The sequence below is a fragment of the Salvelinus fontinalis genome, chromosome 21 (genome assembly GCF_029448725.1).
Source record: "Salvelinus fontinalis isolate EN_2023a chromosome 21, ASM2944872v1, whole genome shotgun sequence".
Taxonomy (NCBI): domain Eukaryota; kingdom Metazoa; phylum Chordata; class Actinopteri; order Salmoniformes; family Salmonidae; genus Salvelinus; species Salvelinus fontinalis.
Window position 1 is genome coordinate 3,585,918 of NC_074685.1, and position 26,879 is coordinate 3,612,796.

General features: G+C 46.9%; 1 protein-coding gene across 1 annotated transcript in view; it reads left to right on the top strand.

The window, feature by feature from the left end:
* The window catches only part of LOC129818055 (ciliary neurotrophic factor receptor subunit alpha-like), a 358,244-nt gene that overhangs the window by 324,565 nt on the left and 6,800 nt on the right, over positions 1–26,879 (top strand). The window contains exons 5-8 of the mRNA XM_055873591.1: positions 255–421; positions 967–1,130; positions 10,167–10,356; positions 18,068–18,215. Coding sequence (XP_055729566.1) covers positions 255–421; positions 967–1,130; positions 10,167–10,356; positions 18,068–18,215 — 669 coding nt within the window. The remainder of the gene's footprint in view (positions 1–254; positions 422–966; positions 1,131–10,166; positions 10,357–18,067; positions 18,216–26,879) is intronic.

Here is a 26,879-nt window from a genome sequence, read left to right on the forward strand (position 1 = left end):
TCCTCTCTGTCATCCTCCCATCTCTCTGTCATCCTCCCCACCACTCTGTCATCCTCCCCTCTCTCCGTCATCCTCCCCTCTCTCCGTCATCCTCCCCTCTCTCTGTCATCCTCCCCTCTCTCTGTCATCCTCCCCTCTCTCTGTCATCCTCCCCTCTCTCTGTCATCCTCCCCTCTCTCTGTCATCCTCCCCTCTCTCTGTCATCCTCCCCTCTCTCTGTCATCCTCCCCCCTCTCTCCTCTCTCTCCTGTCAGACACAACCAGGAGTCCCTAGAAGTAACCAGGGATTTGGTCCATAAGAACCGCTGTCACGTTCAGTTCCCCGAGGTGTTCAGTAGCTACCCTTACAGAGTCAACGTCACGGCCGTTAACGCCCTGGGGAAAGCCTCCACCACCATCAGCTTTGAAGAGTTCAACATAGGTACGTAGACCACCGTAGCGCTGACTTCATTACAACCGTGATGTCAGCTCCCCTCACCAGCCACATATCACTCAGAGACCATGATGTCAGCTCCCCTCACCAGCCAGATTTCACTCAGAGACCATGATGTCAGCTCCCCTCACCAGCCAAATATCACTACATAATGTATTGTGGTAATGTGGCCCCTCACCCATCTCTCTACATAATGTATTGTGGTGATGTGTATCCTCACCCATCTCTCTACATAATGTATTGTGGTGATGTGGCCCCTCACCCATCTCTCTACATAATGTATTGTGGTGATGTGGCCCCTCACCCATCTCTCTACATAATGTATTGTGGTGATGTGGCCCCTCACCCATCTCTCTACATAATGTATTGTGGTGATGTGGCCCCTCACCCATCTCTCTACATAATGTATTGTGGTGATGTGGCCCCTCACCCATCTCTCTACATAATGTATTGTGGTGATGTGACCCCTCACCCATCTCTCTACATAATGTATTGTGGTGATGTGACCCCTCACCCATCTCTCTCCCCTGTAGTGAAACCAGACCCCCCTGAAAGGGTGGTGGCCACTCCCATCCCCAGCAACGTGCGTCGTCTGGAGGTCACATGGAACAGTCCCTCTACCTGGCCTGATGTAGAGATCTTCCCCCTGAAGTACTTCCTACGATACAGACCCCTCATCAGAGACCAGTGGCAACATGTGAGTTATAGATACAGACCCCTCATCAGAGACCAGTAGATACAGACCCCTCATCAGAGACCAGTAGATACAGACCCCTCATCAGAGACCAGTAGATACAGACCCCTCATCAGAGACCAGTAGATACAGACCCCTCATCAGAGACCAGTAGATACAGACCCCTCATCAGAGACCAGTAGATACAGACCCCTCATCAGAGACCAGTGAGTTATAGATACAGACCCCTCATCAGAGACCAGTAGATACAGACCCCTCATCAGAGACCAGTGAGTTATAGATACAGACCCCTCATCAGAGACCAGTGAGTTATAGATACAGACCCCTCATCAGAGACCAGTAGATACAGACCCCTCATCAGAGACCAGTAGATACAGACCCCTCATCAGAGACCAGTGAGTTATAGATACAGACCCCTCATCAGAGACCAGTAGATACAGACCCCTCATCAGAGACCAGTAGATACAGACCCCTCATCAGAGACCAGTAGATACAGGCCCCTCATCAGAGACCAGTAGATACAGACCCCTCATCAGAGACCAGTGAGTTATAGCTACAGACCCCTCATCAGAGACCAGTAGATACAGACCCCTCATCAGAGACCAGTAGATACAGACCCCTCATCAGAGACCAGTAGATACAGACCCCTCATCAGAGACCAGTGAGTTATAGATACAGACCCCTCATCAGAGACCAGTAGATACAGACCCCTCATCAGAGACCAGTGAGTTATAGAAACAGACCCCTCATCAGAGACCAGTGGGTTATAGATACAGGCCCCTCATCAGAGACCAGTAGATACAGACCCCTCATCAGAGACCAGTAGATACAGACCCCTCATCAGAGACCAGTGAGTTATAGATACAGACCCCTCATCAGAGACCAGTGGGTTATAGATACAGGCCCCTCATCAGAGACCAGTAGATACAGACCCCTCATCAGAGACCAGTGAGTTATAGATACAGACCCCTCATCAGAGACCAGTGAGTTATAGATACAGACCCCTCATCAGAGACCAGTAGATACAGACCCCTCATCAGAGACCAGTAGATACAGACCCCTCATCAGAGACCAGTAGATACAGACCCCTCATCAGAGACCAGTAGATACAGACCCCTCATCAGAGACCAGTAGATACAGGCCCCTCATCAGAGACCAGTAGATACAGACCCCCCATCAGAGACCAGTGAGTTATAGATACAGACCCCTCATCAGAGACCAGTAGATACAGACCCCTCATCAGAGACCAGTGAGTTATAGATACAGACCCCTCATCAGAGACCAGTGAGTTATAGATACAGACCCCTCATCAGAGACCAGTAGATACAGACCCCTCATCAGAGACCAGTAGATACAGACCCCTCATCAGAGACCAGTAGATACAGACCCCCCATCAGAGACCAGTAGATACAGACCCCCCATCAGAGACCAGTAGATACAGACCCCTCATCAGAGACCAGTAGATACAGACCCCTCATCAGAGACCAGTAGATACAGACCCCCCATCAGAGACCAGTGAGTTATAGATACAGACCCCTCATCAGAGACCAGTGAGTTATAGATACAGACCCCTCATCAGAGACCAGTAGATACAGACCCCTCATCAGAGACCAGTGAGTTATAGATACAGACTCCTCATCAGAGACCAGTAGATACAGACCCCTCATCAGAGACCAGTAGATACAGACCCCCCATCAGAGACCAGTAGATACAGACCCCTCATCAGAGACCAGTGAGTTATAGATACAGACCCCTCATCAGAGACCAGTAGATACAGACCCCCCATCAGAGACCAGTAGATACAGACCCCTCATCAGAGACCAGTAGATACAGACCCCTCATCAGAGACCAGTAGATACAGACCCCTCATCAGAGACCAGTAGATACAGACCCCCCATCAGAGCCTTTCTATCCCTACTCGTAGCAGGGTGAATGTACTACTGTATGTACACAGCATGTTGAACAATGTGAAATATCCCCTTTCCCTTTATACAGTCTGCATAAACATTCCCCTCAATAACAATGCATAAACATTTCCTCTAGATGAATCCTGTCTAAATTGTACTGAGTTCTGCCATGATGCCCTGATCAGAGATCAGATTCCCTCCATCACTGGTTTAATGTGTTTGCAGAATGTTAGTCTATGTATTGACTGAGCTAGTTATATTACAGAGGACAGGGCTCACATGTCTTCCTGGACAGTATACTGTATTATTGATATATGAAGTCATGAACTAGGTGGGACGTTGATGGACAACGCTCTTTCATAAAGACACAGCTCTTACATAAAGACACAGTTCTCACTTATTTACATAAAGACACAGCCCTCATATGAAGACATAGCTCTCACATAAAGACACAGCTATCTTAAAAAGACACACCTCTCACATGAAGTAACAGCTCTCACATAAAGACACAGCTCTCTCATATAAAGACACAGCTCTCACATAAAGACACAGCTCTCTCATAAAGACACAGCTCTCTCATATGAAGACACAGCTCTCACATAAAGACACAGCTCTCTCATAAAGACACAGCTCTCTCATATAAAGACACAGCTCTCACATAAAGACACAGCTCTTACATAAAGACACAGCTCTTACATAAAGACACAGCTCTCACATAAAGACACAGCTCTCTCATATAAAGACACAGCTCTCATATAAAGACACAGCTCTCACATAAAGACACAGCTCTCACATAAAGACACAGCTCTCACATAAAGACACAGCTCTCACATAAAGACACAGCTCTCACATAAAGACACAGCTCTCTCATAAAGACACATCTCTCACATAAAGACACAGCTCTCTCATAAAGACACATCTCTCACATAAAGACACAGCTCTTACATAAAGACACAGCTCTCACATAAAGACACAGCTCTCACATAAAGACACAGCCCTCACATAAAGACACAGCTCTCACAAGAAGACACAGCTCTCTCATAAAGACACAGCTCTCACAAGAAGACACAGCTCTCACATAAAGACACATCTATCTCATAAAGGCACAGCTCTCACATAAAGACACAGCTCCTACATAAAGACACATCTATCTCATAAAGACACAGCCCTCATATGAAGACACAGCTCTCACATAAAGACACAGCTCTCACATAACGACACAGCTCTCTCATGAAGACACAGCTCTCTCATGAAGACACAGCAATCTCACAAGAAGACACAGCTCTCACAAGAAGACACAGCTCTCACATAAAGACACAGCTCTCACATAAAGACACAGCTCTCACATGAAGAAACAGCTCTCACATGAAGAAACAGCTCTCACATAAAGACACAGCTCTCTCACATAAAGACACAGCCCTCATATGAAGACACAGCTCTCTCACATAAAGACACAGCTCTCTCACATAAAGACACAGCTCTCACATAACGACACAGCTCTCTCACATAAAGACACAGCTCTCACATAAAGACACAGCTCTCACATAAAGACACAGCTCTCACATAAAGACACAGCTCTCACATAAAGACACAGCTCTCACATAAAGACACAGCTCTGACATAAAGACACAGCTCTCACATGAAGACACGCTTTGAAAGAACGAGTAACAACATCCAATCTGAAGGTCTACGTTTTAATCTGTTGTTTTTCCAACTGGTTGTACAACGTTAAATAACCATTTTTTTTCCATTTTAAGTTTCGTTATTGTATATTTAGATGACATTTAGTAAAAGCAAAATGAATTGCTTGTCCCCAGTGAATAAACACAAAACAGAGAGAGAACGTAAATATTTGTAAGAATAATAGAGCTGTGTCTCTCTGACTGATGTTCAACCATGACTCCTAGTTTTCCATTACAATGAGTTATAGACTGCTGAGATGTCCGCACCATACATACAGAACTGTAGCTAAGGATTAACAAAACCATAGCTGGGTTGACTGTGGACCTGGTCTTACACTGAGTGTACAAAACATTAAGAACACCTTCCCATGACTGAGTAGCACCCCCTTTTGTCCTCAGAGGAGCCTCAATTCATCAGGGCATGGACTGTACAAGGTGTCGAAAGCGTTCCACAGGGATGCTGGCCCATTTTGACTAAAAATGCTTCCCACGGTTGTGTAAAGTTGGCTGGACGTCCTTTGGGTGGTGGACCATTCTTGATACACACAGGAAACTGTTGAGTGTGAAAAACCCAGCAGCGTTGCAGTTCTTGACACACTCAAACAGATGCGTCTGGCACCTACTACCAGACCCTGTTCAACGGCAATTAAACATTTAGTCTTGCCCATTCACCCTCTGAATTACACATACACAATCCATATCTCAATTGTCTCAAGGCTTAAAAATCCTTATTTAACCTGACTCCTCCCCTTCATCTATACTGATTGAAGTGAATTTAAGGGATCATAGGTTTCACCTGGATTCACCTGGTCAGTCTATGTCATGGAAAGAGCAGGTGTTCCTAATGTTTTGAACTTATTCCATCCTCTCTTCTTGATAATGAGATGAACATGACTGCCGTGGCCCCTTGAAGGAGCTCTCCCTCAACGTAACAGCTCTGAAGTTATTCCATCCTTTCTTCTTCTCTTTAGGTTGTAACACCGGCATTTCTTTCCTTGCAGTATTCAGTGACACTCAACATGTATTGTTGGTCGTTGTTTGGTTTTAATCCTCAATTCCCACATGTTCCCATTATTTGATAAATGAAAAACCTTTGGTTCAAGTGGTCAGGCTATTCGTGATGACAGGGGAAGTGGTGACGGAAGGAGAGCAGCAGCCTGAGAGCAGAGTTAAAACGACACGTTGTTTCCTACTCACAGACAGGTGTCGACCTGGTTATTATTATATTATATTATTTCCAGTGTAATAGTGTTTCTAAAGGTTTAGACCTGGTTATTTCCAGTGTAATAGGGTTTCTAAAGGTGTCCACCTGGTTATTTCCAGTGTAATAGTGTTTCTAAAGGTGTCGACCTGGTTATTTCCAGTGTAATAGTGTTTCTAAAGGTGTAGACCTGGTTATTTCCAGTGTAATAGTGTTTCTAAAGGTGTCCACCTGGTTATTTCCAGTGTAATAGGGTTTCTAAAGGTGTAGACCTGGTTATTTCCAGTGTAATAGTGTTTCTAAAGGTGTCCACCTGGTTATTTCCAGTGTAATAGTGTTTCTAAAGGTGTAGACCTGGTTATTTCCAGTGTAATAGTGTTTCTAAAGGTGTCCACCTGGTTATTTCCAGTGTAATAGTGTTTCTAAAGGTGTCGACCTGGTTATTTCCAGTGTAATAGTGTTTCTAAAGGTTTAGACCTGGATATTTCCAGTGTAATAGTGTTTCTAAAGGTGTCGACCTGGTTATTTCCAGTGTAATAGTGTTTCTAAAGGTGTAGACCTGGTTATTTCCAGTGTAATAGTGTTTCTAAAGGTGTAGACCTGGTTATTTCCAGTGTAATAGTGTTTCTAAAGGTGTCGACCTGGTTATTTCTGTCACGTTCCTGACCTATTTCTATTAGTTTGTTATGTGTGTTAGTTGGTCAGGACGTGAGGTTGGGTGGGCATTCTATGTTTTCTGTTTCTATGTTGGGTTTTGGGTTGCCTGGTATGGCTCTTAATTAGAGGCAGGTGTTTGGCGTTCCTCTAATTAAGAGTCATATTTAGGTAGGCGTTGTCACAGTGTTCGTGGTGGGTGATTGTCTTCCGTGTCTGTGTCTGTACACCACGCGGGACTGTTTACGGTTTGTTCGGTTTGTGTAGCCTATGTTTCCTATTCCTGCGTTCTTCTTGTTTTATGTAAGTTCGTCGTCTAGGTCTGTCTACACCGTTTGTTGTTTTTGTTAGTTTAGTCAAGTTCGTGTTTTCGTTAATAAAATTATGTCATTTCACTACGCTGCGCCTTGGTTCCCTCAATACTCCTCCTCTTCAGATGAAGAGGAGGAGGACTGCCGTTACAAAATCACCCACCAAATCTCCAGAACCAAGCAGCGGAGTAAACGGAGTAAGGGACAGAAAAAGAAGGAGGAATGGACTTGGGACGATGTATTGGACGGGAAAGGTTGCTACACATGGGAGGAGATCCTGGCTGGTAGGGATCGCCTCCCATGGGAACAGCTGGAGGCACTGAGGAGAGCAGAGGCAACCGGAGAAGGGAACCGGAGTTATGAGGGGACGCGTCTTGCACGGAAGCCCAAAAAGCCCGTGAGTAACACCCAAAAATGTCTTGGGGGGGGGCTAAGAGGTAGTGGGCCAAGGGCAGGTAGGAGACCTGCGCCCACTTCCCAGGCTTACCGTGGAGAGCGGGAGTACGGGCAGGCGCCGTGTTACGCAGTAGAGCGCACGGTGTCTCCTGTACGAGTGCATAGCCCAGTGCGGATTATTCCACCTCCCCGCACTGGTAGGTCTAGATTGGGCATTGAGCCAGGTGTCATGAGGCCGGCTCAACGTGTCTGGTCTCCAGTGCGTCTCCTCGGGCCGGCATACATGGCACCTGCCTTACGCATGGTTTCCCCGGTTCGCCTACATAGCCCGGTGCGGGTTATTCCACCTCCCCGCACTGGTCGGGCGACCGGGAGCATTCAAACAGGTAAGGTTGGGCAGGCTCAATGCTCAAGAGAGCCAGTACGCCTGCACGGTCCGGTATTTCCGGCGCCACCTCCCCGCCCCAGCCTAGTACCTACAGTGCCTACACTACGCACTAGGCTACCAGTGCGTTTCCAGAGCCCTGTTCCTTCTCCATGCACTCTCCCTGTAGTGCGTGTATCCAGTTCGGTGCCTCCAGTTCCGGCACCACGCACTAAGCCTCCTGTGCGTCTCCAGAGCCCTGTACACACTGTTTCTTCTCCCCCTACTAATCCTGATGTGCTTGCCCTCAGCCCGGTGCCACCAGTGCCGGTACCACGCACCAGGTATAGAGTAGGCTTTGAGAGTCCAGTGTGCCCTGTCCCTGCTCCCCGCACTAGCATGAAGGTGCGTGTCCTTAATCCGGTGCCTCCAGTTCCGGCACCACGCACCAGGTCTACAGTGCGCCTTATCCGGCCAGAGCCATCCGTCTCCCCAGCGCCATCTGAGCCATCCGTCTCCCCAGCGCCATCTGAGCCATCCGTCTCCCCAGCGCCATCTGAGCCATCCGTCTCCCCAGCGCCGTCTGAGCCATCCGTCTGCAATGAGCCTGCAAAGCCGCCCGTCTGCCATGAGCCTGCAAAGCCGCCCGTCTGCCATGAGCCTACAGAGCCGTCCGCCAGACAGGAGCCGCTAGAGCCGCCAACCAGACAGGATCTGCCAGAGCCGCCAACCAGACAGGATCTGCCAGAGCCGCCAACCAGACAGGATCTGCCAGAGCCGCCAGCCAGACAGGATCTGCCAGAGCCGCCAGCGAGCCATGAGCAGCCAGAGCCATCAGAGATCCATGAGCGTCCAGAGCCGTCAGCCTGCCATGAGCGTCGAGAGCCGTCAGCCAGCCATGAGCGTCGAGAGCCGTCAGCCAGCCATGAGCGTCGAGAGCCTTCAGCCAGCCATGAGCGTCGAGAGCCGTCAGTGAGCCATGAGCGTCCAGAGCCTTCAGCCAGCCATGAGCGTCGAGAGCCGTCAGCCAGCCATGAGCGTCGAGAGCCGTCAGCCTGCCATGAGCGTCCAGATTCGTCAGTTAGCCATGAGCTGCCCTTCAGCCAGAAACGGCTATATACCCAGAACTGCCCCTCAGTCCAGAGCTGTCTCTCTGTCCGGAGCTGCCCTTCAGTCCGGAGTTGCCCCTCTATCCTGATGTCCCTCTCTATCCTGAGCTACCTCTATATTCTGATCTATTCCTCTGTCTTGTGCTATCCCTCTGTCTTGATCTATCTCTCTGTCCCGGTGTTGTCCCTGTCAGTGATGTTACCAAGAGGTTTTTGTGGGGGTAGATTGAGGGTGGACATTTTTAGGGGGAGATGGAGGCTAGGATTGATTATGGTGGGGTGGGGACCTCGCCCGGAGCCTGAGCCACCACCGTGGTCAGATGCCCACCCAGACCCTCCCCTAGACTTTGTGTTGGTGCGCCCGGAGTTCGCACCTTATGGGGGGGGTTATGTCACGTTCCTGACCTATTTCTGTTAGTTTGTTATATGTGTTAGTTGGTCAGGACGTGAGTTTGGGTGGGCATTCTATGTTTTCTGTTTCTATGTTGGGTTTTGGGTTGCCTGGTATGGCTCTTAATTAGAGGCAGGTGTTTGGCGTTCCTCTAATTAAGAGTCATATTTAGGTAGGCGTTGTCACAGTGTTCGTGGTGGGTGATTGTCTTCCGTGTCTGTGTCTGTACACCACGCGGGACTGTTTACGGTTTGTTCGGTTTGTGTAGCCTATGTTTCCTATTCGTGCGTTCTTCTTGTTTTATGTAAGTTCGTCGTCTAGGTCTGTCTACACCGTTTGTTGTTTTTGTTAGTTTAGTCAAGTTCGTGTTTTCGTTAATAAAATTATGTAATTTCACTACGCTGCGCCTTGGTTCCCTCAATACTCCTCCTCTTCAGATGAAGAGGAGGAGGACTGCCGTTACAATTTCCAGTGTAATAGTGTTTCTAAAGGTGTAGACCTGGTTATTTCCAGTGTAATAGTGTTTCTAAAGGTGTAGACCTGGTTATTTCCAGTGTAATAGTGTTTCTAAAGGTGTCGACCTGGTTATTTCCAGTGTAATAGTGTTTCTAAAGGTGTAGACCTGGTTATTTCCAGTGTAATAGTGTTTCTAAAGGTGTAGACCTGGTTATTTCCAGTGTAATAGTGTTTCTAAAGGTTTAGACCTGGTTATTTCCAGTGTAATAGTGTTTCTAAAGGTGTCGACCTGGTTATTTCCAGTGTAATAGTGTTTCTAAAGGTGTAGACCTGGTTATTTCCAGTGTAATAGTGTTTCTCTAAATGAGTTTTGTTTTCTCCATAATGTGTTGAAGAGCCTCCGTCTACTAATGCTGACCATATGGTCCACATCAGCAGTGTTGCTAGTTTGTGGTTTTACTCATTTATTACGTCACTTTGTTTTAATCAATATTATCACACTTCCTGTGTTTCAACCTCCTCTTTCTGATTGGCTGTCTGGTGCTTCTCTCTGATTGGTGTGTTTCAGGTGGAGTTGTCAGACAGTACGGCCCACACCATAACGGATGCGTACGCAGGGAAGGAGTACATCATTCAGGTGGCGACTAAGGACATGGAGATCGGCACCTGGAGTGACTGGAGCGTCGCGGTGCACGCCACCCCCTGGATGGACGAACCCAAACAGATCCCCTCCACCACCGAGCAAGAACCGCGCCTTGGTACATACCCCAAACCCTAACACCAACCCCAACCTCAACCCCAAACCCTAACACCAACCCCAACCTCAACCCTAACCCTAACCCCAACCCCAACCCCAACCCCAACCCCAACCCCAACCCAACCCTGACCCTAACCCCAACCCCAACCCTGACCCCAACAGATCCCCTCCACCACCGAGCAAGAACCGCTCCTCAGTATGTAGCCATTACAACACATCCCGTGGTTCTCCAACCTCTCCTCAGGAATCCCGTTTCTAAACGTTGTCGTAGCCCTGATCTAGCTGACCTGGTGGTGCTGAGGAGGTATCTATCTGACCTGGTGGTGCTGAGGAGGTTATCTAGGTGACCTGGTGGTGCTGAGGAGGTATCTTGCTGACCTGGTGGTGCTGAGGAGGTATCTAGCTGACCTGGTGGTGCTGAGGAGGTTATCTAGCTGACCTGGTGGTGCTGAGGGGGTATCTAGCTGACCTGGTGGTGCTGAGGAGGTATCTAGCTGACCTGGTGGTGCTGAGGAGTTATCTAGCTGACCTGGTGGTGCTGAGGAGGTATCTAGCTGACCTGGTGGTGCTGAGGGGGTATCTAGCTGACCTGGTGGTGCTGAGGAGGTATCTTGCTGACCTGGTGGTGCTGAGGAGGTATCTAGCTGACCTGGTGGTGCTGAGGAGGTATCTAGCTGACCTGGTGGTGCTGAGGAGGTATCTTGCTGACCTGGTGGTGCTGAGGAGGTATCTAGCTGACCTGGTGGTGCTGAGGAGGTATCTAGCTGACCTGGTGGTGCTGAGGAGGTATCTAGCTGACCTGGTGGTGCTGAGGAGGTATCTAGCTGACCTGGTGGTGCTGAGGAGGTATCTAGCTGACCTGGTGGTGCTGAGGAGGTTATCTAGCTGACCTGGTGGTGCTGAGGAGGTATCTAGCTGACCTGGTGGTGCTGAGGGGGTATCTAGCTGACCTGGTGGTGCTGAGGAGGTATCTAGCTGATCTGGTGGTGCTGAGGAGGTATCTAGCTGACCTGGTGGTGCTGAGGAGGTTATCTAGCTGACCTGGTGGTGCTGAGGAGGTATCTAGCTGACCTGGTGGTGCTGAGGAGGTATCTAGCTAACCCGGTGGTGCTGAGGAGGTATCTAGCTGACCCGGTGGTGCTGAGGAGGTATCTAGCTAACCTGGTGGTGCTGAGGAGGTATCTAGCTAACCCGGTGGTGCTGAGGGGGTATCTAGCTGACCCGGTGGTGCTGAGGAGTTATCTAGCTGACCCGGTGGTGCTGAGGAGTTATCTAGCTGACCTGGTGGTGCTGAGGAGGTATCTAGCTGACCCGGTGGTGCTGAGGAGGTATTTAGCTGACCTGGTGGTGCTGAGGAGGTATCTAGCTGACCCGGTGGTGCTGAGGAGGTATCTAGCTAACCTGGTGGTGCTGAGGAGGTATCTTGCTGACCTGGTGGTGCTGAGGAGGTATCTAGCTGACCTGGTGGTGCTGAGGAGGTATCTAGCTGACCTGGTGGTGCTGAGGAGGTATCTAGCTGACCTGGTGGTGCTGAGGAGGTTATCTAGCTGACCTGGTGGTGCTGAGGAGGTATCCAGCTGACCTGGTGGTGCTGAGGAGGTATCTAGCTGACCTGGTGGTGCTGAGGAGGTATCTTGCTGACATGGTGGTGCTGAAGAGGTATCTAGCTGACCTGGTGGTGCTGAGGAGGTATCTAGCTGACCTGGTGGTGCTGAGGAGGTATCTTGCTGACCTGGTGGTGCTGAGGAGGTATCTAGCTGACCTGGTGGTGCTGAGGAGGTATCTAGCTGACCTGGTGGTGCTGAGGAGGTATCTAGCTGACCTGGTGGTGCTGAGGAGGTATCTAGCTGACCTGGTGGTGCTGAGGAGGTATCTAGCTGATCTGGTGGTGCTGAGGAGGTATCTAGCTGACCTGGTGGTGCTGAGGGGGTATCTAGCTGACCTGGTGGTGCTGAGGAGGTATCTAGCTGACCTGGTGGTGCTGAGGAGGTATCTAGCTGACCTGGTGGTGCTGAGGAGGAATCTAGCTGACCAGGTGGTGCTGAGGAGGTATCTAGCTGACCTGGTGGTGCTGAGGAGGTATCTTGCTGACCTGGTGGTGCTGAGCAGGTATCTAGCTAACCTGGTGGTGCTGAGGAGGTATCTAGCTGACCTGGTGGTGCTGAGGAGGTATCTTGCTGACCTGGTGGTGCTGAGGAGGTATCTAGCTAACCTGGTGGTGCTGAGGAGGTATCTAGCTGACCTGGTGGTGCTGAGGAGGTATCTAGCTGACCTGGTGGTGCTGAGGAGGTATCTAGCTGACCCGGTGGTGCTGAGGAGGTATCTAGCTGACCTGGTGGTGCTGAGGAGGTATCTAGCTGACCTGGTGGTGCTGAGTAGGTATCTAGCTGACCTGGTGGTGCTGAGGAGGAATCTAGCTGACCAGGTGGTGCTGAGGAGGTATCTAGCTGACCTGGTGGTGCTGAGGAGGTATCTAGCTGACCTGGTGGTGCTGAGGAGGTATCTTGCTGACATGGTGGTGCTGAGGAGGTATCTAGCTGACCTGGTGGTGCTGAGGAGGTATCTAGCTGACCTGGTGGTGCTGAGGAGGTATCTTGCTGACATGGTGGTGCTGAGGAGGTATCTAGCTGACCTGGTGGTGCTGAGGGGGTATCTAGCTGACCTGGTGGTGCTGAGGAGGTATCTAGCTGACCTGGTGGTGCTGAGGAGGTATCTAGCTGACCTGGTGGTGCTGAGGAGGTATCTTGCTGACCTGGTGGTGCTGAGGAGGTATCTAGCTGACCTGGTGGTGCTGAGGAGGTATCTTGCTGACCTGGTGGTGCTGAGGAGGTATCTAGCTGACCTGGTGGTGCTGAGGAGGTATCTAGCTGATCTGGTGGTGCTGAGGAGGTATCTAGCTGACCTGGTGGTGCTGAGTAGGTCTCTAGCTGACCTGGTGGTGCTGAGGGGGTATCTTGCTGACCTGGTGGTGCTGAGGAGGTATCTAGCTGACCTGGTGGTGCTGAGTAGGTATCTAGCTGACCTGGTGGTGCTGAGGAGGTATCTGCTGACCTAATGGTGCTGAGGAGGTATCTGCTGACCTGGTGGTGCTGAGGAGGAATCTAGCTGACCAGGTGGTGCTGAGGAGGTATCTAGCTGACCAGGTGGTGCTGAGGAGGTATCTAGCTGACCTGGTGGTGCTGAGGAGGTATCTGCTGACCTGGTGGTGCTGAGGAGGAATCTAGCTGACCAGGTGGTGCTGAGGAGGTATCTAGCTGACCTGGTGGTGCTGAGTAGGTATCTAGCTGAGGACACATTTGGATATTTTTTCAGCTTTTCTGCTACATACATTTTACTTACATGGTACTTCTATATATAAAGCAGTCACATAACAATAATACATTACCAAACATCAGCTCTTTAGTCCCACCCCTCAGCCACTCTCAGCCCATCCCACCTATCACCATAGACCTCAGCTCTTTAATCCCACCTCTCAGCCACTCTCAGCCCATCCCACCTATCACCATAGACCTCAGCTCTTTAATCCCACCCCTCAGCCACTCTCAGCCCATCCCACCTATCATCATAGACCTCGTTTGGTTTCCATGTGCTTTATGTTATTCAACGGGGATGTTTTTCATATATTTTAACCATTCTAATCATATAGTATCCACAGATTGTGAGCTAAAGATGAAAACCTTTCCTACTAGTATTATTATATTATTTATTGACTGACTATGTCTTTCCAAATCGCCCAATTAACTATTTGTAAGGTCCATTTTAATTGAATGTTGTCATTTTGTTTAACCGTTTCTGAGCCTGTGACCAGAGACAATCTACATAGGAGCAATACCAGAATAAATGACCTCTTGATTCTGTCTCTTCGCAGCAAAATCTACAGAGCTGAGATTGATGCCCCATATATACAGTATAGCATTCTGTAGGTGGCTAGAATTTTGTAAAATAATTTAAATAGAGAAACTTGAAGTGTTGAATCAAGTGTTGTTTTTTTGTACCATTTCTTGAACCATGTGTCATGGAATTGGTACATCAAAAATATCCTCCCATTCATTTTGCAAACTGTATGATGCAGCTGTCAACAGTTTGTCCTCAAACGAAACTGCTATATTTTTCTATTTATGCCAGTTCCTTTCAGCCAATTTAGTATTTTTCATATAGGGCAGGCAAATAAGTTCCCTACCTTCTCCCTTTTCAACTTGCTTCCTCCATTTTTGTGGTATTGCTACAATCAGTTGGTTGTAAATTTGGATTGAGCAGACATTCCCGTATATTCGATAGCTGCATGTGTGACATACAACATACTAACATACAGTACCGGTCAACCGTTTGGACACAGCTACTCATTCCAAGGTTTTTCTTTATTTTTACTATTTTCTACATTGTAGAATAATAGTGAAGGCATCAAAACTATGGAATTATGGAATTATGTAGTAACCAAAAAAGAAGTCTCTTCTTATTATTGGTGTCCTTTAGTAGTGGTTTCTTTGCAGTAATTCGACCATGAAGGCCTGATTCAGTCTCCTCTGAACAGTTGATGTGGAGATGTGTCTGTTACTTGATCTCTGTGAAGCATTTATTTGGGCTGCAATCTGAGGTGCAGTTATCGCTATGGAATTTTCCTTAGCTAACTCTGGGTCCTCCTTTCATGTGGCGGTCACTTATTCATCATATTGCTTCATGGTTTTTGCAACTTCACTTGAAGAAACCTTAAAAGTTATTGAGATGTTCCTGATTGACTGACCTTCATGTCTTAAAGTAATGATGGACTATTGTTTCTCTTTGCTTATTAGAGCTGTTCTTGCCATAATACGGATTTGGTCTTTTACCAAATAGGGCTATCTTCTGTATACCACCCCGACCTTGTCTCAACACAACTGATTGGCTCAAACGCATTTAGGAGGAATGGAATTCCACAAATGAACTTTTAACAAGGCACACCTGTTAATTAAAATGCATTCCAGGTGACTACCTCATGAAGCTGGTTGAGAGAATGACAGGTGTGTGCAAAGCTGTCATCAAGGCAAAGGGTGGCTATTTGAAGAATCTCAAATATAAAATATATTTTGATTTGTTTAAAACTTTTTGGTTTACTACATGATTCCATGTGTGTTATTTCATAGTTTTAACGTCTTCACAAATATTCTACAATATATAAAATAGTAAAAAATTAAGAAAAAACCTTGAATGAGTAGGTGTGTCCAAACTTTTGACTGGTACTGTGTGTTGTGCAGAAAAAAAGTAAATTATGAAATATTTTGTCTTAGTTAAGAAGAAATTGTCATGCAATAGGCTTTGATTAAATTTCCAATATCTCCGTCCACTTGGAGATTCTGTAAGACTTATATGGAGGCCAATTAGATGGTGTCAGGATCGAGGAAAAGATGAACAGAGTAATGTACAGAGAGAAACTTGATGAAAACCTGCTCCAGAGCGCTCAGGACCTCAGACTGGGGCGAAGGTTCACCTTCCAACAGGACAACAACCATAAGCACACAGCCAAGACAACGCAGGAGTGGCTTTGGGACAAGTCTCTGAATATCCTTGACTGGCCCAACCAGAGCCTGGACTTGAACCCGATCGAACATCTCTGGAGAGACCTGAAAATAGCTGTATAGCGATGCTCCCCATCCAACCTGACAGAGCTTGAGAGGATCTGCAGAGAGGAACGGGAGAAACTCCCCAAATACAGGTGTGCCAAGCTTGTAGCGTCATACCCAAGAAGACTCAAGGCTGTAATCGCTGCCAAAGGTGCTTCAGCAAAGTACTGAGTAAAGGGTCTGAATACTTATGTAAATGTCATATTTCAGTTTTACATTTTTGATGAATTTGAAAACAATACTATAAACCTGATTTTCATTATGCGGTATTGTGTGTAGATTGATGAGGGGAAAAAGGGAACAAGGGAAACAACTATTAGAGGGGAAAATGATTTAATCCATTTTATAATAATGTTGTAATGTAACAAAATGGAGAACAAGTCAAGGGATCTGAATACTTTCCGAAGGCCCTGTAGTCTGTCATTAACTACAGTAACGTACTGTAATTAATAATATAGTCTGTCATTAACTACAGTAACATACTGTAATTAATAATATAGTCTGTCATTAACTACAGTAACGTACTGTAATTAATAATATAGTCTGTCATTAACTACAGTAACATACTGTAATTAATAATATAGTCTGTCATTAACTACAGTAACGTACTGTAATTAATAATATAGTCTGTCATTAACTACTGTAACATACTGTTATTATTAATAAAGACTGTCATCATGCACTGTATATACAAAAATATGTGGACACCCCTTCAAATTATTGGATTCAGCTATTTCAGCTACCTTAGCCTTTACGGCAATAGATCCTAACATCTTTCAGAGGTTGCTCGGTGTTGGGTTGAGGTTGCTATCTAGGATACTGTAAGTTCTGCTCTGGTAGAAGAGGTTCTGTCATGTTCTGCTCTGGTAGAAGATGCTCTGTCATGTTCAGCTCCTCTAGATGATGCTCTGTCATGTTCTGCTCTGGTAGAAGATGCTCTGTCATGTTCTGCTCTGGTAGAAGATGTTCTGTCATGTTCTGCTCTGGTAGAAGATGCTCTGTCATGTTCAGCTCTGGTAGAAGAGGTTCTGTCATGTTCAGCTCTGGTAGAAGATGCTCTGTCATGTTCTGCTCTGGTAGAAGATGCTCTGTCATGTTCAGCTCTGGTAGAAGAGGTTCTGTCATGTTCAGCTCTGGTAGAAGATGCTCTGTCATGTTCTGCTCTGGTAGAAGATGTTCTGTCATGTTCTGCTCTGGTAGAAGATGCTCTGTCATGTTCTGCTCTGGTAGAAGATGCTCTGTCATGTTCTGCTCTGGTAGAAGATGCTCTGTCATGTTCTGCTCTGGTAGAAGATGCTCTGTCATGTTCTGCTCTGGTAGAAGATGCTCTGTCATGTTCTGCTCTGGTAGAAGAGGTTCTGTCATGTTCTGCTCTGGTAGAAGATGCTCTGTCATGTTCAGCTCTGGTAGAAGAGGTTCTGTCATGTTCAGCTCTGGTAGAAGATGTTCTGTCATGTTCTGCTCTGGTAGAAGATGCTCTGTCATGTTCTGCTCTGGTAGAAGATGCTCTGTCATGTTCTGCTCTGGTAGAAGATGCTCTGTCATGTTCAGCTCCTCTAGAAGATGCTCTGTCATGTTCTGCTCTGGTAGAAGATGCTCTGTCATGTTCTGCTCTTCTAGAAGAGGTTCTGTCATGTTCAGCTCCTCTAGAAGATGCTCTGTCATGTTCTGCTCTTCTAGAAGATGCTCTGTCATGTTCTGCTCCTCTAGAAGATGCTCTGTCATGTTCTGCTCTGGTAGAAGATGCTCTGTCATGTTCTGCTCTGGTAGAAGATGCTCTGTCATGTTCTGCTCTGGTAGAAGATGCTCTGTCATGTTCTGCTCTGGTAGAAGATGCTCTGTCATGTTCTGCTCTTCTAGAAGATGTCTTGGCATGCCCTGCTGTCTTTATTGAGTTATTGGATATGTTGACAAGTGGATAGTGGCTGTAGATATACTGTATGGAGCTATATGGATATATCTAAGTGCAATGTCAGAACAGAACAATGGTCACATGTCCTGCCATCTTCTGTTGGCTTCTTATTGGCTGTGTTTTAACCTGCTATGTTCTGATTGGATATGTGTATCTGACTTGTTCTGTTATATTTGGCTGTGTTATGATTGGCTGTGTTCCAGAGACCACCCCTTCCCCGGCCCCTCCCTCAGCAGAGCCCCATAGGGCAGATGTCCCAGTGGGCAGAGCTTCATCGTCCCTACACCTCCTGTCACCCTTCCTCTGGTCCTCCTGTCTGCTGCAAGGGGCCCTAACCCTGACCCTGATGTGGTGAGTACATACACACTCCACACTAAACACTACACTACAGTGCTGTCTGCTGCAAGGGGCCCTAACTCTGACCCTGATGTGGTGAGTACATACACACTCCACACTAAACACTACACTACAGTGCTGTCTGCTGCAAGGGGCCCTAGCCCTGACCCTGATGTGGTGAGTACATACACACTCCACACTAAACACTACACTACAGTGCTGTCTGCTGCAAGGGGCCCTAACCCTGACCCTGATGCGGTGAGTACATACACACTCCACACTAAACACTACACTACAGTGCTGTCTGCTGCAAGGGGCCCTAACCCTGACCCTGATGCGGTGAGTACATACACACTCCACACTAAACACTACACTACAGTGCTGTCTGCTGCAAGGGGCCCTAACCCTGACCCTGATGTGGTGAGTACATACACACCCCACACTAAACACTACACTACAGTGCTGTCTGCTGCAAGGGGCCCTAACCCTGGCCCTGATGTGGTGAGTACATACACACTCCACACTAAACACTACAGTGCTGTCTGCTGCAAGGGGCCCTAGCCCTGACCCTGATGTGGTGAGTACATACACACTCCACACTAAACACTACACTACAGTGCTGTCTGCTGCAAGGGGCCCTAACCCTGACCCTGATGCGGTGAGTACATACACACTCCACACTAAACACTACACTACAGTGCTGTCTGCTGCAAGGGGCCCTAACCCTGACCCTGATGTGGTGAGTACATACACACTCCACACTAAACACTACAGTGCTGTCTGCTGCAAGGGGCCCTAGCCCTGGCCCTCTTGTGTTGAGTAGATAACCCAGACCCGGCGCCAGAACAAATCAGTTGGACGGGCATTTCCATGGATGGGCCCATTTATTTTGTCAGTGAGGTGCTCACAGCCTTCTGAATTGAGATGTAAAGATAAACATCATACAACGGGTGGAGTTGGAATTTAAATTCACATTGTTTTAAAAGCATTTCAAACCCGTAGGAAAATGCACAATGTAGGCCTAAATAAATGGTATGTTCCACTTGTTGACGTGGATGGGACATGATGTCGGAGTCAGTACAGCCAACGGGATTGTCAGTGCATCGCGCCAGTAAGAAGAAAGTCGGGGGTGTATGTTTCATGACTCATGGTGTAATTGTAACAAGATACAGGAACTCAAGTCCTTTTGTTCACCTGACCTAGAATTTCTCACAATAAAATACTGACCGTATTATCTCCCAATAGAACTCTCCTCGGTTATCGTCACAGCCGTGTATATCCCCCCGCAAGCGGATACCAAGACGGCCATCAAGGAACTTCACTGAACTTCACTGAACTTTATGCAAACTGGATATATCCAGAGGCTGCATTTATTGTAGCTGGGGATTTAACAAAGCTAATTTGAGAACAAGGCTACCTAACTTCTATCAGCATATCGAATACTCTAGCGAGTAACACGCTCGACCATTATTACTCTAACTTCTGCAATGCATACAAGGCCCTCCCCCGCCTTCCTTTTGGCAAATCTGACCATGACTCCCATCTTGTTGCTCCCCTCCTATAGGCAGAAACTAAAACAGGAAGCGCCCGTGCTTAAGTCTATCCAACACTGGTCTGACCAATCGGATTCCACGCTTCAAGATTGCTTCGATCACCTGGACTGGGATAAGTCACGGGTAGCCTCAGAGAACAAACATTGATGTATACGCTGACTCGGTGAGCGAGTATATAAGGAAGTGTATAGGAGATGTTGTACCCACGGTGACTATTAAAACCTACCCTAAACAGAAACCGTGGATTGATGGCAGCATTCGCGCAAAACTAAAAGCACGTACTGTACCACCGCATTTAGTCATGGCGACTGGGAATATGGCCGAATATAAAACAGTGTAGTTATTCCATCCGTAAGGCAATCAAACAGGCAAAGTTTCAGTATAGAGACAAAGTGGAGTCGCAATACAACGGCTCAAACACGAGACGTATGTGGCAGGTTCTACAGACAATCACGGATTACAGCCCTGTCGGAGGCATCAACGTCTTGCTTCCAGGCAAATTAATAAACTTGCGCGCTTTGATGACAATACAGTGCCACCGATGCGGCCCGCTACCAAAGACTCCTTCTCCATGGTCAACATGAGTAAAACATTTAAAAGTGTTAACCCTCGCAAGGCTGCAGGCCCAGACGGCATCCTCAGAACATACGCAGACCAGCTGGCTGGTGTGTTTACGGACATATTCAATCAATCCCTATCCCAGTCTGCTGTTCCCACATGCTTCAAGATGGCCACCATTGTTCCTGTACCCAAAAAAGCAAAGGTAACTGAACTAAATGACTATCGCCCCGTACCACTCACTTCTGTCATCATGAAGTGCTTTGAGAGACTAGTCAAGGACCATATCACCTCCACCCTACCTGATACCCTAGACCCAATTCAATTTGCTTACCACCCCAATAGGTCCACAGACGATGCAATCACCATTACACTGCACACTGCCCTATCTCATCTGTACAAGAGGAATACCTAAGTAAGAATGCTGTTCATCGACTACAGCTCATCATTCAACACCATAGTACTCTCCGAACTCGTCATTAAGCTCGAGACCCTGGGCCTCGACCCCGCCCTGTGAAACTGGGTCCTGGACTTCCTGACGGGCCGCCCCCTGGTGGTGAGGGTAGGTAACAACATCTCCACCCCCCTGATCCTCAACACTGGGGCCCCACAAGGGTGCGTTCTCAGCCCTCTCCTGTACTCCCTGCTCACCCACGACTGCGTGGCCATGCACACCTCCAACTTAAGCATCAAGTTTGCAGATGACACAACAGTCGTAGGTTTGATTACCGAAAATGACAAGACAGCCTACAGGGAGGAGGTGAGGGCCCTCAGATTGTAGTGTCAGGAAAATAACCTCTCACTCAACATCAGCAAAACAAAAGAGATGATTGCGGACTTGAGGAAACAGCAATGGGAGCACCCCCCTTATCTACATCGACGGGACATTAGTGGAGAAGGTGGAAAGTTTTAAGTTCCTCGGCGTACACACCACGGACAAACTGAAATGGTCCACGCACACAGACAGCGTTGTGAAGAAGGCACAGCAGGAGACTGAAGAAATCCGGCTTGTCACCAAAAACCACCAAAAACACTCACAAACATTTACAGATGCACAATCGAGAGCATCCTGTCGGGCTGTATCACTGCCTGGTACGGCAACAGCACCGCCCTCAACCGCAGGGCTCTCCAGAGGGTAGTGAGGTCTGCACAACGCATCACCGGAGGCAAACTACCTGCCCTCCAGGACACCTACAGCACCCGATGTCACAGGAAGGCCATAAAGATCATCAAGGACAACAACCACCCGAGCCACTGCCTGTTCACCCCGCTATCATCCAGAAGGCGAGGTCAGGACAGGTGCATCAAAGCAGGGACAGAGAGACTGAAAAACAGCTTCTATCTCAAGGCCATCAGATTGTTAAACAGCCATCATGAATGTTTACATATCTCACATTACTCATCTCATATGTATATACTGTATACTGTATCCTTTACTATCTATTATTTACTATCTATTGCATCTTAGCCGCTCTGTCACTGCTCATCCATATATTTTGTACTTATATATTCTCATCCCATTCCTTTACTAGATTGTGTGTATTAGGTTTTGTTGTGGAATTGTTAGATATTACCTTGTTAGATACTGCTGCACTGTCAGATCTAGAAGCATAAGCATTTCACCACATTCACAATAACATCTGCTAACCATGTAGACGTGACCAATAACATTTGATTGTATTTCTCCATCTGTATTCAACACCCACTGCTGGTGATTATTGTGGTTGTTACAGACAGTGGCTAGATGTCTAGTACAGCCTAGTGCCTCTGTTTACCTCAGCAAACTGCAGACAGACTGCTTTGTTATTCTGTGGCTCATTGACTATCTATGCAGCCTACTATACACTGTGTGAACAAAGCATTATATTGAGCTGCACCCCATTTGGCCCTCAGAACAGCCTCAATTCGTCGAGACATGGACTACACGGTGTCGAAAGCATTCCACAGGGATGCTGGCCCATTTTGACTCCAATGCTTCCCACAGTGGTGTCCAGTTGGCTGGATGTCCTTTGGGCGGTGGACCATTCTTGATACACACAGGAACCTGTTCAGTGTGAAAAACACAGCAGTTTTGCAGTTCTTGACACACTCAAACCGGTGAGCCAGGCACCTACTACCATACCCTGTTCAAAGGCACTTAAATATTTTGTCTTGCCCGTTCACCCTCTGAATGGCACACATACACAATCCATGTCTCAATTGTCTCAAGGCTTGAAAATCATTCTTTAACCCGTCTCCTCCCCTTCAACTACAATATTTGAAGTGGATTTAACAAGTGACATCAATAAGGGATCATAGCCTTTCACCTGGATTCACCTGGTCAGTCTGTCATGGAAAGAGCAGGTGTACCTAATGCGTTGTATATTCAATGTTGGCCCATGTGACAGATCTTATCAGACTCAGTGTTGGCCAATGGTAGTTAGGTAAACTCTGATCTACACTGGGACACCACTGGTAGTTAGGTAGACTCTGATCTACACTGGAACACCACTGGTAGTTAGGTAGACTCTGATCTACACTGGAACACCACTGGTAGTTAGGTATACTCTGATCTACACTGGAACACCACTGGTAGTTAGGTAGACTCTGATCTACACTGGAACACCACTGGTAGTTAGGTAGACTCTGATCTGCACTGGAACACCACTGGTAGTTAGGTAGACTCTGATCTACACTGGAACACCACTGGTAGTTAGGTAGACTATGATCTACACTGGAACACCACTGGTAGTTAGGTAGACTCTGATCTACACTGGAACACCACTGGTAGTTAGGTAGACTCTGATCTACACTGGAACACCACTCTTAGTTAGGTAGACTCTGATCTACACTGGAATGCCACTGGTAGTTAGGTAGACTCTGATCTACACTGGAACACCACTGGTAGTTAGGTAAACTCTGATCTACACTGGAACACCACTGGTAGTTAGGTAGACTCTGATCTACACTGGAACACCACTGGTAGTTAGGTAGACTCTGATCTACACTGGAACACCACTGGTAGTTAGGTAGACTCTGATCTACACTGGAACACCACTGGTAGTTAGTTATCTCTGGTAGTGTAGAGGAATGTCAGGTTGGTTCATTTCAGTAACCAATCTGAACACCAGTGTTGGTTTGAATCAGACAAAACATAATCACTGTTGTTATATTGCTCTAGTGCTACTCCCCTGTTGTTATAATGCTCTAGTGCTACTCCCCTGTTATTATAATGCTCTAGTGCTACTCCCCTGTTGTTATATTGCTCTAGTGCTACTCCCCTGTTGTTATAATGCTCTAGTGCTACTCCCCTGTTGTTATAATGCTCTAGTGCTACTCCCCTGTTGTTATAATGCTCTAGTGCTACTCCCCTGTTATTATAATGCTCTAGTGCTACTCCCCTGTTGTTATAATGCTCTAGTGCTACTCCCCTGTTGTTATAATGCTCTAGTGCTACTCCCCTGTTGTTATAATGCTCTAGTGCTACTCCCCTGTTGTTATAATGCTCTAGTGCTACTCCCCTGTTGTTATAATGCTCTAGTGCTACTCCCCTGTTGTTATAATGCTCTAGTGCTACTCCCCTGTTGTTATAATGCTCTAGTGCTACTCCCCTGTTGTTATAATGCTCTAGTGCTACTCCCCTGTTGTTATAATGCTCTAGTGCTACTCCCCTGTTGTTATATTGCTCTAGTGCTACTCCCCTGTTGTTATAATGCTCTAGTGCTACTCCCCTGTTGTTATAATGCTCTAGTGCTACTCCCCTGTTGTTATAATGCTCTAGTGCTACTCCCCTGTTGTTATATTGCTCCAGTGCTACTCCCCTGTTGTTATATTGCTCTAGTGCTACTCCCCTGTTGTTATAATGCTCTAGTGCTACTCCCCTGTTGTTATATTGCTCTAGTGCTACTCCCCTGTTGTTATAATGCTCTAGTGCTACTCCCCTGTTGTTATAATGCTCTAGTGCTACTCCCCTGTTGTTATAATGCTCTAGTGCTACTCCCCTGTTGTTATAATGCTCTAGTGCTACTCCCCTGTTGTTATAATGCTCTAGTGCTACTCCCCTGTTGTTATAATGCTCTAGTGCTACTCCCCTGTTGTTATAATGCTCTAGTGCTACTCCCCTGTTGTTATAATGCTCTAGTGCTACTCCCCTGTTGTTATAATGCTCTAGTGCTACTCCCCTGTTGTTATAATGCTCTAGTGCTACTCCCCTGTTGTTATAATGCTCTAGTGCTACTCCCCTGTTGTTATAATGCTCTAGTGCTACTCCCCTGTTGTTATAATGCTCTAGTGCTACTCCCCTGTTGTTATATTGCTCTAGTGCTACTCCCCTGTTGTTATAATGCTCTAGTGCTACTCCCCTGTTGTTATAATGCTCTAGTGCTACTCCCCTGTTGTTATAATGCTCTAGTGCTACTCCCCTGTTGTTATAATGCTCTAGTGCTACTCCCCTGTTGTTATAATGCTCTAGTGCTACTCCCCTGTTGTTATAATGCTCTAGTGCTACTCCCCTGTTGTTATAATGCTCTAGTGCTACTCCCCTGTTGTTATATTGCTCTAGTGCTACTCCCCTGTTATTATAATGCTCTAGTGCTACTCCCTTGTTGTTATAATGCTCTAGTGCTACTCCCCTGTTGTTATAATGCTCTAGTGCTACTCCCCTGTTGTTATAATGCTCTAGTGCTACTCCCCTGTTGTTATAATGCTCTAGTGCTACTCCCCTGTTGTTATAATGCTCTAGTGCTACTCCCCTGTTGTTATAATGCTCTAGTGCTACTCCCCTGTTGTTATAATGCTCTAGTGCTACTCCCCTGTTGTTATAATGCTCTAGTGCTACTCCCCTGTTGTTATAATGCTCTAGTGCTACTCCCCTGTTGTTATAATGCTCTAGTGCTACTCCCCTGTTGTTATAATGCTCTAGTGCTACTCCCCTGTTGTTATATTGCTCTAGTGCTACTCCCCTGTTGTTATATTGCTCTAGTGCTACTCCCCTGTTGTTATAATGCTCTAGTGCTACTCCCCTGTTGTTATATTGCTCTAGTGCTACTCCCCTGTTGTTATAATGCTCTAGTGCTACTCCCCTGTTGTTATAATGCTCTAGTGCTACTCCCCTGTTGTTATAATGCTCTAGTGCTACTCCCCTGTTGTTATAATGCTCTAGTGCTACTCCCCTGTTGTTATAATGCTCTAGTGCTACTCCCCTGTTGTTATAATGCTCTAGTGCTACTCCCCTGTTGTTATAATGCTCTAGTGCTACTCCCCTGTTGTTATAATGCTCTAGTGCTACTCCCCTGTTGTTATAATGCTCTAGTGCTACTCCCCTGTTGTTATATTGCTCTAGTGCTACTCCCCTGTTGTTATAATGCTCTAGTGCTACTCCCCTGTTGTTATAATGCTCTAGTGCTACTCCCCTGTTGTTATAATGCTCTAGTGCTACTCCCCTGTTGTTATAATGCTCTAGTGCTACTCCCCTGTTGTTATAATGCTCTAGTGCTACTCCCCTGTTGTTATAATGCTCTAGTGCTACTCCCCTGTTGTTATAATGCTCTAGTGCTACTCCCCTGTTGTTATAATGCTCTAGTGCTACTCCCCTGTTGTTATAATGCTCTAGTGCTACTCCCCTGCTGTTATAATGCTCTAGTGCTACTCCCCTGTTGTTATATTGCTCTAGTGCTACTCCCCTGTTGTTATAATGCTCTAGTGCTACTCCCCTGTTGTTATAATGCTCTAGTGCTACTCCCCTGTTGTTATATTGCTCTAGTGCTACTCCCCTGTTGTTATAATGCTCTAGTGCTACTCCCCTGTTGTTATAATGCTCTAGTGCTACTCCCCTGTTGTTATAATGCTCTAGTGCTACTCCCCTGTTGTTATATTGCTCTAGTGCTACTCCCCTGTTGTTATATTGCTCTAGTGCTACTCCCCTGTTGTTATATTGCTCTAGTGCTACTCCCCTGTTGTTATAATGCTCTAGTGCTACTCCCCTGTTGTTATAATGCTCTAGTGCTACTCCCCTGTTGTTATAATGCTCTAGTGCTACTCCCCTGTTGTTATAATGCTCTAGTGCTACTCCCCTGTTGTTATAATGCTCTAGTGCTACTCCCCTGTTGTTATAATGCTCTAGTGCTACTCCCCTGTTGTTATATTGCTCTAGTGCTACTCCCCTGTTGTTATATTGCTCTAGTGCTACTCCCCTGTTGTTATAATGCTCTAGTGCTACTCCCCTGTTGTTATAATGCTCTAGTGCTACTCCCCTGTTGTTATATTGCTCTAGTGCTACTCCCCTGTTGTTATATTGCTCTAGTGCTACTCCCCTGTTGTTATATTGCTCTAGTGCTACTCCCCTGTTGTTATAATGCTGTAGTGCTACTCCCCTGTTGTTATAATGCTCTAGTGCCACTCCCCTGTTGTTATAATGCTCTAGTGCTACTCCCCTGTTGTTATAATGCTCTAGTGCTACTCCCCTGTTGTTATATTGCTCTAGTGCTACTCCCCTGTTGTTATATTGCTCTAGTGCTACTCCCCTGTTGTTATATTGCTCTAGTGCTACTTCCCTGTTGTTATAATGCTCTAGTGCTACTCCCCTGTTGTT